The sequence below is a fragment of the Crinia signifera genome, chromosome 7 (genome assembly GCF_055691185.1).
Source record: "Crinia signifera chromosome 7, ASM5569118v1, whole genome shotgun sequence".
NCBI classification, from domain to species: domain Eukaryota; kingdom Metazoa; phylum Chordata; class Amphibia; order Anura; family Myobatrachidae; genus Crinia; species Crinia signifera.
Window position 1 is genome coordinate 175265206 of NC_139223.1, and position 13925 is coordinate 175279130.

A 13925-nucleotide genomic window follows, 5' to 3' on the forward strand; every position below is an offset into this window, starting at 1 on the left:
ATGGTATACGGACGGCTGACACAATATCTAGGTCGAGAGCAGGTTTACATCATAACATGGTCAAAAGGGCCACACAAGCAATAGGTCACCATGGCAATTGTTGACACGTGAAATGTTTAACACGAGTTTTCCGGTATTTTTCCCATTTTGAGGACTGCTTCATACTTTATCATTCACGAGGACTCTGATTGAGAGCGTTAATGTGTGGCGAACGCAGCAATAGCAGAACAAGGCACCTGGCACCAAGCATGGCGTGCTCAGTCACCTGGCCTCAAGCATGGCGTGCTCAGTCACCTGGCCCCAAGCATGGCGTGCTCAGTCACCTGGCCCCAAGCATGGCGTGCTCAGTCACCTGGCACCAAGCATGACGTGCTCAGTCACCTGGCCGCAAGCATGGCGTGCTCAGTCACCTGGCCTCAAGCATTGTGTGCTCAGTCACCTGGCCGCAAGCATGGCGTGCTCAGTCACCTGGCTTCAAGCATTGCGTGCTCAGTCACCTGGCCCCAAGCATTGCGTGCTTAGTCACCTGGCCCCAAGCATGGCGTGCTCAGTCACCTGGCCCCAAGCATGGCGTGCTCAGTCACCTGGCCGCAAGCATGGCGTGCTCAGTCACCTGGCCTCAAGCATTGTGTGCTCAGTCACCTGGCCGCAAGCATGGCGTGCTCAGTCACCTGGCCGCAAGCATGGCGTGCTCAGTCACCTGGCCGCAAGCATGGCGTGCTCAGTCACCTGGCCGCAAGCATGGCGTGCTCAGTCACCTGGCCGCAAGCATGGCGTGCTCAGTCACCTGGCCCCAAGCATGGCGTGCTCAGTCACCTGGCCCCAAGCATGGCGTGCTCAGTCAACTGGCCCCAAGCATGGCGTGCTCAGTCACCTGGCCCCAAGCATGGTGTGCTCAGTCACCTGGCCCCAAGCATGGCGTTCTTAGTCACCTGACCTCAAGCATGGTGTACGCTCAGGTGTCGACATTGACACAGAAAAACTCATGTTGACCTATTGCTTGTGTCAACATTTATCCAGCATCGACCTTATACATGTCGAGTTTTTGGGGCCGACCTATTGATTGTGGATCTCATTGTCTGCGAGCTATACCACGCCGGCTGCCCATGCATGTGCAGGCAGCTATTCCTGGGCAGGATCCTACTGAACCCTCTCCCAGTAAGTTCTGTGATCTGTCGTCCATATCTGCTGCCATCCCACCATGTTATTATATTCATGGGTACTTAATATTGACGGTACCCATTTTGGGGGGCTAGTACCCAAATATTATTTGAAAAATAGGCCCCTAAAGCTCCTAGAATGTTACCATTGACAGTATATCTCTGTTCTCTTCTGTGTCGTCAGGATGAGAATATCCCAATCACCACCCACAAGCTGGCACTAACCATGCTCATTAAGCTGGTGAAATCATTAGGCTGTGCCTATGGCTGCGGAGAAGGGCACCGAGGGCTGTCTGGAGATCGCCTAAGGAACCAGGTATATTATATGGTAAAGTAAGTACCTAGTGGTACATTAAGGAATTCATTTGTGTCTGCTTTCATCAGTATTTCCCTTTGTTGCTTCATGTATTTTTTGTTGGCAAAATAATATACAGTATGTAGTTCCTGCCTTTAATCTGTCAATAAAGATGTAGCCCCATCTAGTGGTGAAATGCCTAACTGCATGTTTTTCTTTTTTCAGGCACAAAGCTGTCTCACCAAGCTATATAAACTGGATAAGGTGCAGTTCCGGCAGACGATGAAAGATTACGTCAACAAGGATTCACTTAATAATGTTGTAGACTTTCTCCACGCGCTTCTGGGATTTTGCATGGAACCAGTCACTGATAGTAAGATACATTTATGATTGGCCCTGTATCACTTTAGCACAATCAAATGGTGGACTTGGGCAAAAGGGCTGCACTAGCAATAGGCTGACATAGAAATTGTTGACACATGAAAAGGTTAAGATGAGTTTTCCCAAGTTTTTCCCATTTTGAGGACTTTTCCATATCAGGGCCAAAGGTAAATCAATCAGTAGCTTGATGTGAGGCCTGCCACTGTAGACAGATAATAGATGTGTATTCAGCATGATGTATTATTGGTTTGAGGTACTTTGCAGTAGGTAAGGAATTGGCCACCTACTTGTAGACAGCAAACGTTTCACTTACCAATAAGCAGAATAAGTGACAGTAACCTCATACTGTAGATGCAGATGTCAGTTTCCTGTTATGGAGCCCTTATTCTAGTTGAATCGGACGGATGCGTATTTCGGACAGGAACCAAGTGTTCTTAGCCCCGCCTACCGTACGGATCGCTCACGCCGTCCAAATGCGGTAAGATGCTGACCGAACGGACCGCGAGTGGATGTTTCATGTGAACACCTCCTCCATCTGTGGGAACCTCCCCCATCCTCCGATGGTCACTGACCATCGAATGATGGACCGAGTGGTCAGACAGCACCGAGTGCTCCAGACCACTCGGACATGTTTCCGTATGAAAGCAGGGATATGGGCGGGCAGCTGGCATCCGGCTATGTCATATGTCCGCCCCCCACATGTGCGTCACGGCCGCATTACCATACGTACGCCCAGCTTTCTCATGGGAATGCCCTTGGAACGCAGGGCGTACGCATATGGTAATGAGCCCAAACAGCCCTTCACGCTCGGATGTTTCCGTACGATAATTTTCTGCACGGACCTCACGCAGTGTTCGTACGTGTGAGGTGTTCGCACATGCGCATATACACCTCTGCACACGCGCAAACACCAACCATCGCACTCGGAGCCATCCGACTCAATCAGAATAAGGGCCATTGTAGGGATGTTCTTTTTGAAAACAACTTGACCGACGGTTTCATTGTATTACATTGGAAATTCTCCCGCATGAGAAGTGTGTAATTAGTTAGTATGTCTGGTTTATGTCTCTGTACAGACAGGGCTGGATTTGGGAATAACTTTGCTACAATGGATAACAAGTCCCCCTCTCAGGGTGTGGAGGGGATCATCGTAAGCTCCATGTTCAAGTCACTGATCACGCGATGTGCATCAACCACACACGAGCTGCACAGTCCTGAGAACCTGGTAAGGTCATTTATCATCATACCAAGGACACGTGTCCATATATCATCATACCAAGGACACGTGTCCATATATCATCATACCAAGGACACGTGTTCATATATCATCATACCAAATGCATGTGTCCATATATCAACATACCAAGGGCATGTGTCCATATATCATCATACCAAGGGCACGTGTCCATATATCATCATACCAAGGGCATGTGTCCATATATCATCATACCAAGGGCACGTGTCCATATATCATCATACCAAGGGCACGTGTCCATATATCATCATACCAAGGACACGTGTCCATATATCATCATACCAAGGACACGTGTCCATATATCATCATACCAAGGACACGTGTTCATATATCATCATACCAAATGCATGTGTCCATATATCAACATACCAAGGGCATGTGTCCATATATCATCATACCAAGGGCACGTGTCCATATATCATCATACCAAGGGCATGTGTCCATATATCATCATACCAAGGGCACGTGTCCATATATCATCATACCAAGGGCACGTGTTCATATATCATCATACCAAGGACACGTGTTCATATATCATCATACCAAGGACACGTGTCCATATATCATCATACCAAGGACACGTGTTCATATATCATCATACCAAGGACACGTGTTCATATATCATCATACCAAGGGCATGTGTCCATATATCAACATACCAAGGGCACGTGTCCATATATCATCATACCAAGGGCACGTGTCCATATATCATCATACCAAGGGCATGTGTCCATATATCAACATACCAAGGGCACGTGTCCATATATCATCATACCAAGGGCACGTGTCCATATATCATCATACCAAGGGCATGTGTCCATATATCAACATACCAAGGGCACGTGTCCATATATCATCATACCAAGGGCACGTGTCCATATATCATCATACCAAGGGCATGTGTCCATATATCATCATACCAAGGGCATGTGTCCATATATCATCATACCAAGGGCATGTGTCCATATATCATCATACCAAGGGCATGTGTCCATATATCATCATACCAAGGGCACGTGTCCATATATCATCATACCAAGGGCATGTGTCCATATATCATCATACCAAGGGCATGTGTCCATATATCAACATACCAAGGGCATGTGTCCATATATCATCATACCAAGGGCATGTGTCCATATATCAACATACCAAGGGCACGTGTCCATATATCATCATACCAAGGGCACGTGTCCATATATCATCATACCAAGGGCATGTGTACATATATCATCATACCAAGGGCACATGTCCATATATCAACATACCAAGGGCATGTGTCCATATATCATCATACCAAGGACACGTGTCCATATATCAACATACCAAGGGCACGTGACCATATATCATCATACCAAGGGCACGTGTCCATATATCATCATACCAAGGGCACGTGTCCATATATCATCATACCAAGGGCACGTTTCCATATATCATCATACCAAGGGCACGTGTCCATATATCATCATACCAAGGGCATGTGTCCATATATCATCATACCAAGGGCACGTGTCCATATATCATCATACCAAGGGCACGTGTCCATATATCATCATACCAATACCAAGGGCATGTGTCCATATATCATCATACCAAGGGCATGTGTCCATATATCATCATACCAAGGGCACGTGTCCATATATCATCATACCAAGGACATGTGTCCATATATCATCATACCAAGGGCACGTGTCCATATATCATCATACCAAGGGCACGTGTCCATATATCATCATACCAATACCAAGGGCATGTGTCCATATATCATCATACCAAGGGCATGTGTCCATATATCATCATACCAAGGGCATGTGTACATATATCATCATACCAAGGGCACATGTCCATATATCAACATACCAAGGGCATGTGTCCATATATCATCATACCAAGGGCATGTGTCCATATATCATCATACCAAGGGCATGTGTCCATATATCATCATACCAAGGGCATGTGTACATATATCATCATACCAAGGACACGTGTTCATATATCATCATACCAAGGGCATGTGTCCATATATCATCATACCAAGGGCATGTGTCCATATATCATCATACCAAGGGCATGTGTCCATATATCATCATACCAAGGACACGTGTTCATATATCATCATACCAAGGGCACATGTCCATATATCAACATACCAAGGGCATGTGTCCATATATCATCATACCAAGGACACGTGTTCATATATCATCATACCAAGGGCATGTGTCCATATATCATCATACCAAGGGCACGTGTCCATATATCATCATACCAAGGGCATGTGTCCATATATCATCATACCAAGGGCATGTGTCCATATATCATCATACCAAGGACACGTGTTCATATATCATCATACCAAGGGCACATGTCCATATATCAACATACCAAGGGCATGTGTCCATATATCATCATACCAAGGACACGTGTTCATATATCATCATACCAAGGGCACATGTCCATATATCAACATACCAAGGGCATGTGTCCATATATCATCATACCAAGGGCATGTGTCCATATATCATCATACCAAGGGCATGTGTCCATATATCATCATACCAAGGACACGTGTTCATATATCATCATACCAAGGGCACATGTCCATATATCAACATACCAAGGGCATGTGTCCATATATCATCATACCAAGGACACGTGTTCATATATCATCATACCAAGGGCACATGTCCATATATCAACATACCAAGGGCATGTGTCCATATATCATCATACCAAGGGCATGTGTACATATATCATCATACCAAGGAACATGATTCCTGTTGGGTGGGACTATGCTCCCCCCATGAACTTCTAAGCATTTCTCATTGACTGCCATAACCAGTGAGGCAGTGACTACGGACATATGAAGATTCCCAATCATGTGAAATTGGGCTGTCAATAAAATCTGAATAAAAACTAGGTTAATGACATTACTGCTACCATTTTCTCCTCCTTTGCAGGGGCATGCAGTCAGGGGAGGCAGAGCCGCACCTGTCATAAATGATTGAAAAAAAAACCCCACAAAACAGGAATAACTGCCGTGTGTTTCTGTCGCTGCTCTGAGGCTTAGTATAGCCAGCTAGGCTGCGGCCTATAATGCTGAACAATATTGTGAGCTCTGAGGTGGTCAATATTGAGTGCAAATAAGTGGAAATTAATGTTTTTGAGGTAAAAACATGCCGTAGGAACAAAAAAAGGGGCCAAAATAGTGTGATTTTAGCGGGTTTTATCCATTTTTGGAAAAAGACAGATCCAAAACCCCCCAAAAATTGAGGTGTTTTGGCAAAACTAAAACCAAAACAGAAAGGGAAAACTGATCCAAACACTGGAGAGGGCAAACATCTCTGTATCATTGTCGGGATATAATGGTGCACGTGTCTCTTTTGCCCCAGGGATTGTACTGCGATATTCGACAACTTGTGCAGTTCATCAAAGAAGCTTACGGCAACGTATTTCGCCGGGTGGCGCTGAGTGCCCTCTTGGACAGCGCAGAGAAGCTGACGCCAGGGAGAAAGTCAGATGACTCACAGGAGCCGAGGCCTTCAGGAAGCAAAAGGTTTGAGTTTCTTCAGAAGTAATGCCATGTTTATATATATATTATTTATTTTTGATTTGCTCTGCTGCTGAATCTGTGCTGAAAAAGCTTTTTACTTTTGCTCACCTCTTCATACTTTACCTGTTATATTTTGCACTTATAATGGATTCCAATAGCTACTCTGCGGGGCCTATGTACAAAGAGACCAATATTGTTAAAAACAAATATGGCTCCTATATTACATGGAGTATAGGAGTGTGCGGTCAGGTGACATGTATGACAGCTTCTTACAGTAGTTCAGTAACCTGAAATGCTGCAATTAGTACATTGTAGGAACAGACGTGTTTCCTGCATTCAAGCATATGTGAGATTCCACAAGAAAAATGATTTTTTTTTTACCTAAATGCTTGTTGACAGGGGATTAATGCTCATTGCCAGGGGTTTACATGCTCATTGCCAGGGGAAATATATATATATATATATATATATATATATAGTCCCGGGGCAAGGGGCAATATCTATCGCTACCCAGCAGCAGATACCATATGTAGGGCTAGGCCCATTGGAATCTGCAGCAGAGATCATGCGCCCCAGCAGCACCGACTCCCCCAAGCCACCGCTGGGGCTGCAGTGCCATTTTTAAGCCACTGGTGATTACTTTGGTATACGAGTGCCTCCATAACTGTGTCCATAAGTGTTCCTGGAAGGTTCACTAGGATGTATTGGCTGCCGCTCCATCTTCAGTTGGACGGGATGCACCAATCTCTTGTATTACGTCCCACCACCCATACATATGTACTTTCATATGCGACAAGTAATGCAAAGGGCAGCTCTCCTGATAATTGCTGCCATTTGCGATGGCCGGACTTCCAGGTTTGTGACCCGGGAGACCCTTTGTGCATGCGGTCCCTCTACAGCATTGATGTGGAGAGAAGCCCATAGGGTAACGTATGCTTTTTCTGGCATTACTCTCCACATAGAAGACCTGGCAGCAGGGTCATAGTACATATGGGAAGTGCGGCAAAACTGCAAAAACTTTTTTTTTTTACTGCAGTTTTTTAATAGTGCGGAGTATTCATGGCAGATGTGCAGTTATACCGCTTCATACATTACATTATGTCATGTGTATGTTTGTACATAGGCCCTGCTTTTTGTTCTGCTAAGGCTTATTTAATCTTCTGTGTTACGGAGACCCTCTCTCCCCATACCTTATCTACTTTCCTCATACTGCAAAATAGCTATATATGTGCCTCTCGTTTGCTTGGCCTGAATGCAAGTAACAATGGTCAGTCAGCAGTGATTCAGTAGGAAGGCTGATGGCGGTCAGCAGTGATTCAATAGGAAGGCAGATGGCAGTCAGCAGTGATTCAGTAGGAGGGCAGATGACAGTCAGCAGCGATTCAGTAGGAAGGCGGATGGCGGTCAGCAGCGATTCAGTAGGAAGGCGGATGACGGTCAGCAGTGATTCAGTAGGAAGGCGGATGACGGTCAGCAGTGATTCAGTAGGAAGACAGATGGTGGTCAGCAGTGATTCAGTAGGAAGGCGGATGACGGTCAGCAGTGATTCAGTAGGAAGGCAGATGGCGGTCAGCAGTGATTCAGTAGGAAGGCGGATGACGGTCAGCAGTGATTCAGTAGGAAGGCGGAAGACGGTCAGCAGTGATTCAGTAGGAAGGCAGATGGTGGTCAGCAGCGATTCAGTAGGAAGGCGGATGACGGTCAGCAGTGATTCAGTAGGAAGGCAGATGGCGGGCAGCAGTGATTCTGTAGGAAGGCAGATGGCGGTCAGCAGTGATTCAGTAGGGAGACAGATGGCGGTCAGCAGTGATTCAATAGGAAGGCAGATGGTGGACAGCAGTGATTCAGTAGGAGGGCAGATGGCAGTCAGCAGCGATTCAGTAGGAGGGCAGATGGCAGTCAGCAGCGATTCAGTAGGAAGGCTGATGGTGGTCAGCAGTGATTCAATAGGAAGGCAGATGGCAGTCAGCAGTGATTCAGTAGGAGGGCAGATGGCAGTCAGCAGCGATTCAGTAGGAAGGCTGATGGTGGTCAGCAGTGATTCAATAGGAAGGCAGATGGCAGTCAGCAGTGATTCAGTAGGAGGGCAGATGGCAGTCAGCAGCGATTCAGTAGGAAGGCGGATGACGGTCAGCAGTGATTCTGTAGGAAGGCGGATGACGGTCAGCAGTGATTCAGTAGGAAGACAGATGGTGGTCAGCAGTGATTCAGTAGGAAGGCGGATGACGGTCAGCAGTGATTCAGTAGGAAGGCAGATGGCGGTCAGCAGTGATTCAGTAGGAAGGCGGATGGGGTCAGCAGTGATTCAGTAGAAAGGCAGATGGCGGGCAGCAGTGAATCTGTAGGAAGGCAGATGGCGGTCAGCAGTGATTCAGTAGGGAGACAGATGGCAGTCAGCAGTGATTCAGTAGGGAGACAGATGGCGGTCAGCAGTGATTCAGTAGGAAGGCAGATGCTGGTCAGCAGTGATTCAGTAGGAAGGCAGATGGTGGTTAGCAGTGATTCAGTAGGAAGGCAGATAGTGGTCAGCAGTGATTCAATAGGAAAGCAGATGGCGGTCAGCAGTGATTCAGTAGGAAGGCAGATGGTGGACTGCAGTGATTCAGTAGGAAGACAGATGGTGGTCAGCAGTGATTAGAGATGCCAATCCCGGGGAGTGAGTGCTCAGACGCTGCCCGGCATTAGACTGCGCATGTGCAGTCTAATCCAGAAATCCCGGATTGGATACACCAATCCCGGGATTGAAATCCCGGACTTTTTTAGGCCAAATCCCGGGATCCCGCCGATACCGATCCCGGGATTGGCCACCCTAGCAGTGATTCAGTAGGAAGGCTGATGGCGGTCAGCAGTGATTCAGTAGAAAGGCAGATGGCGGTCAGCAGTGATTCAGTAGGGAGACAGATGGTGGTCAGCAGTGATTTAGTAGGAAGGCAGATGGCGGTCAGCAGTAATTAAGTAGGAAGGCAGATGGCGGTCAGCAGTAATTAAGTAGGAAGGCAGATGGCCGTCAGCAGTAATTCAGTAGGAAGGCAGATGGCGGTCAGCAGTGATTCAGTAGGAAGGCAGATGGCTGTCAGCAGTGATTTAGTAGGAAGGCAGATGGCGGTCAGCAGTAATTCAGTAGGAAGGCAGATGGCGGTCAGCAGTAATTCAGTAGGAAGGCAGATGGCGGTCAGCAGTAATTCAGTAGGAAGACAGATGGTGGTCAGCAGTGATTCAGAGCTTCAGAGCTAAATGCAATGTGTTTTATAGTGTGTACACACGGGTACAACCAGCATGAGATTTTGACTATATAGTCAAAATCGCATGCAGATCGTGTGCAGATCGCACAGGTTTTTAACCTTGCGATCCCATGTGCGCTCCCGTGACAGCACAAATCGAAACCCAGATAGACAGGGCTGCAATGACTATATAGTGCAAATCTGCACTGTATCGTCAAAATCGCATGCATGTCGGGTGGCTTGCCGTGCGATTCGATCCCGATGCGATCCAGGATGCGATCCGATCCAGGATCGAATAGCAAGCCTAACCGACCGTGTGTACACATGTTCCCTGTATGGTCTCCTATATGAGATATGTACCCTAAGGAGGTTATACAGTATATCCACCAATGGAGAGGGATATAAGTCTACGTGGACTTTAACACAGTGACCCACTGACCACCTTGCTGCCCGGAACGCTATCTTATAGTGATTCATGCAAATATGTGCCGGTTATTTTTTTTACTCAATTTCGCTTGCTTAGGTGACCTAAATAGAACCTCAGTCACTTTAATGATACCATCTGTGTACAACTAGGATATCCCGAAAACCTGGATGGATGAGGACTGCATGTGGGAACCACTGGTTTAGGGACATTCCTAATATGTTATTTGGTTGCAGCAAATCTCATGTTATATTCTCGTTCTTGTGGTCCATAAAAATGGGTGTAAACCGCCTCCTATGTCTGACTATGACTCGGTTGCAAGTCCAAAAAGACGCTTCTCACGTTTATTAACATAATGTCCGCATATTCCAACACATTGTGACCAGCTCGGAGTCAGGTACATGACTGTAATGCACAAGGTCCCCTGCGGGTGGCCCCACCTGCACTCTCTAGCAGCACGGTGTAATCTGGTTATATTGGTAAGTACTGTGCTGGTGCTGTAGCGGAGAACACACAGCTCTGTGTTGGTGCACTTGTGTTGCTGAAGCTTCCATGCTCTTCCATTTCACTGCTTGCTGCTGCTGCTGCTGCCGTTGCCACTGTGTTCCGCAGAGGAATTACAGGCTCCTCCTCCTTTCCGGCTCTCTGTCCTCCACTACTGATAACAAATCCGACGTGATGCTAGCTGATTATAAAGGGACTGGGGCACTGGTTGACCTTTCTCTCCTCTGGTTGGCCCTATTGTACCCTCAGACCAGAAGAAGCGAGTGCTCCTGAAAAGGGGCGGGTGTCCTATGGGCCCGAGGAATGCCGAAGTTACATCTCCAGCCACCCCCCGCAGACTCCAGAGCAGTAAGTAGGCAACTATTGCAAAAGACCCATATTGTGTCTGCTCTGTGGCCCCTAATGTTCTTACTGTCGTGTTCTACAGGGATCATATATTCATTGTCGGACCTCTTACCAGTGCTCAACTACTGTATGTTCTGATGTTATTGGTGATCCCAGTGCCTGATTAACCAATAGGCTGACCCAATTGACTCCATGCTTGGTAGCTATCACCCGTCCCGATGTACTGTGGGGGGTAAAGTTCTTAAGGTGACCGGCAGATAGCTGCGCCTTACTGATGGCACCACTACTTTATGTACATTGTGCCTAAAGCCAATGTCTCCTTCACACGCCACAAGCATTAGATCCTACATGCCAGTTGTATGACCTGTGTTGCATGCACATGGGGGGTTATACTGGTTGTTTCGCTCGGATGCGAATTCGCATGGCGCATGTGTTCGACCCCCACCCACAGGCCGCAAGGATGGGTACATGCACTTAGCGTACAGTCTGTTCGCCGCGGACGCACGCACCCTGCATCGTACATGCACAGAAATTACCCAGACACAAAACATCGGACCCCTTGTGAACGAAGGGGTACGTACAAACGGGCCTGAATAAGATCTATGGGCAGTATGACTGGCGAGCCCCTGAGCGCCCATACACATGTGTGTAGCAGCATTACACGGGGAGCTACAGGGGTATTATCCTAGGGCATCTGTGACCTTTAATCAGGCCCTGTGCGATCCCAATGTTTTGCTACCTGAATATACATTAATAGCATTACAACAGTGTTGCGATACTAGCACCGGAATTTTGACATCACAAAGGATATAGTGGCTGTCAGCATCTTGACAACATCCCCTGGGCAGCATAGTCCAGTTCTTAAACACCAATCTCCACAAACCAATGGAACACGAGGGCGTTGTCATGCTGACATAGGAGAGAGCTTTTCTCTAGCTGTTGGCACAATGCCGGAAGCACACAATTCTCTAGGATGACGTTGTATGCTGCCAGTAACCACAGGAGGTGTCTGGATGCTGCACTCATTGATTCACCTTAACTGCTTACTACACTAGCACCAGAACAGTGATGGTGCAGGGGGAACAGCAGGAAGATGCCAGTCCAATGCTGGCCATACACTTGTGAGATATTGCATACAATCATTCGAATTTCGACCATAGAGAGGCAGAGGGTGACAAGGGAAGGCAACAAGAGCCATAGGGTGACCGCAGAAGGCAGAAAATATCAGGGGGAGGCAGTGGATGACAGGAAAAGTGTTACAGGGAGAGACAGTGGGTAACAGGGGTACAGGCACAATGTCCTGCATGGTGCGGAGAACAAGTGGAATGTACCTTGGTGGAGACACGAACATAAAGGCCTCTTCTCTGTCTGTGACAGTGGACTCCACTGGGCAGGAATGGGCCCCTTAGTCCTCAATTGCTACACCAATGGTAGTTTTCGTCTTTCAATATGGTTAGATACCCCCCCAAACCATATACCCTATTGACTCCCGAATCACATCAGACCCGTGTACAGACTTCAGGTATGTTCTTTTGATTCTTTTGATGTTGGAAGCGCCCAGCTTATAGAAATATCAATTTTAGTTAACATAGATTTAATATGGTGAGGCTTTGATATATTCTTATATATAATATGTATACATTTTTAGGCACATGGCTGAGCCCTTGCCATGTTTGGTTCTAGATGCACATATGCAAGTGAGCTATATGCAACATGGACAAAAGGCTATATTTACCATATCCTCTCAGGTTACTGCCTTTTCCTTCTCACATGACACCATAAGAGATGTACATTTTAATTAAAACTAATCAGAACCACCTTAGGGCATCCTGAGTGGTTAACTTACAGATGGGGTACAGCCCAAATCATGAAAAACAGACCTGGACCATTCTGCCACCAACCGTTACAGTTGGGAGTAGACATTTGCTCAGGAAATGTTCTCCTGGTATCAGCCAAATGCATTGGACTGCCACATGGTGAAGTGTGATTGGTCACTCCAGTAAACATGGCCCCATTGGTCCATAGTCCCCTGACTGGCATTGCAAATGGTGATCTGAGGCTTGTTTGCAGGTGCCCAGACAATACTAGAACCTACACCCAGCAGGCTCCGGTTCTATAAGCTGTGGATGAGCTGTTGTGGCTCCTTGAACACTTCCACATTCTAAAAAGTGGCATATTTAAATTCTTGAAATTATTGGGAAGGGCTAAACTATTGCCTACTAGAGTTTTCCAGCACCCAGGAAATAGGATATCTAGAGAATAAATGCAAAAGCAGTATCACCTTCAGGCTGTTGTCTTTGTGTGACTCTCCTCTGGTGGGAAATTCCTGCAGGGGGGATTCCTGGGGCAATGTCAGGTGGGAACTGGCAGTGTGGACCAAAACCCAGTTGCAATTTTTTTTTTCAGCTGGAGGTGGAACCTCTGTGTCATCACAACAGAGCTATTTATCCATTTTACTTTTATATCGATCAACCTGTCTCTATAGCAGGTAAATGGGCGGTACCCAAAGATGGCATAGAATGGGTGGAAATCAAGACACTGAGATAAGAAGGCTTTGTCATGGGACTTTGAGGAGGCAGTGCACTCTTTGGTTTACACCAGGGCTGGCCAAACCTGTCCTCGAGATCTACCAACAGTCCACGTTTTCCAAGTCACCTAGCTGGTGCACAGGTATAGTCATTACTAACTGTCACATTCCCCAGATCGTATAGCTGGTGCACAGCTGTAGCCATTACTAACTGTCACATTTCCCAGACCACCTAGCTGGTGCACAGCTGTATTCATTACTAA

General features: G+C 46.8%; 1 protein-coding gene across 21 annotated transcripts in view; it reads left to right on the plus strand.

Annotated features, from left to right (window-relative positions):
- Window positions 1-13925, plus strand: part of UNC80 (unc-80 subunit of NALCN channel complex) — a 152390-nt gene that overhangs the window by 21299 nt on the left and 117166 nt on the right. For 16 of the 21 annotated variants that reach the window (XM_083154462.1, XM_083154464.1, XM_083154458.1 and 13 more), the window contains exons 14-18: window positions 1345-1488; window positions 1681-1828; window positions 2913-3061; window positions 6481-6644; window positions 11040-11138. In XM_083154462.1, coding sequence (XP_083010588.1) covers window positions 1345-1488; window positions 1681-1828; window positions 2913-3061; window positions 6481-6644; window positions 11040-11138 — 704 coding nt within the window. The remainder of the gene's footprint in view (window positions 1-1344; window positions 1489-1680; window positions 1829-2912; window positions 3062-6480; window positions 6645-11039; window positions 11139-13925) is intronic. The other 5 variants (XM_083154446.1, XM_083154453.1, XM_083154456.1 and 2 more) reach the window with 2 other exon arrangements.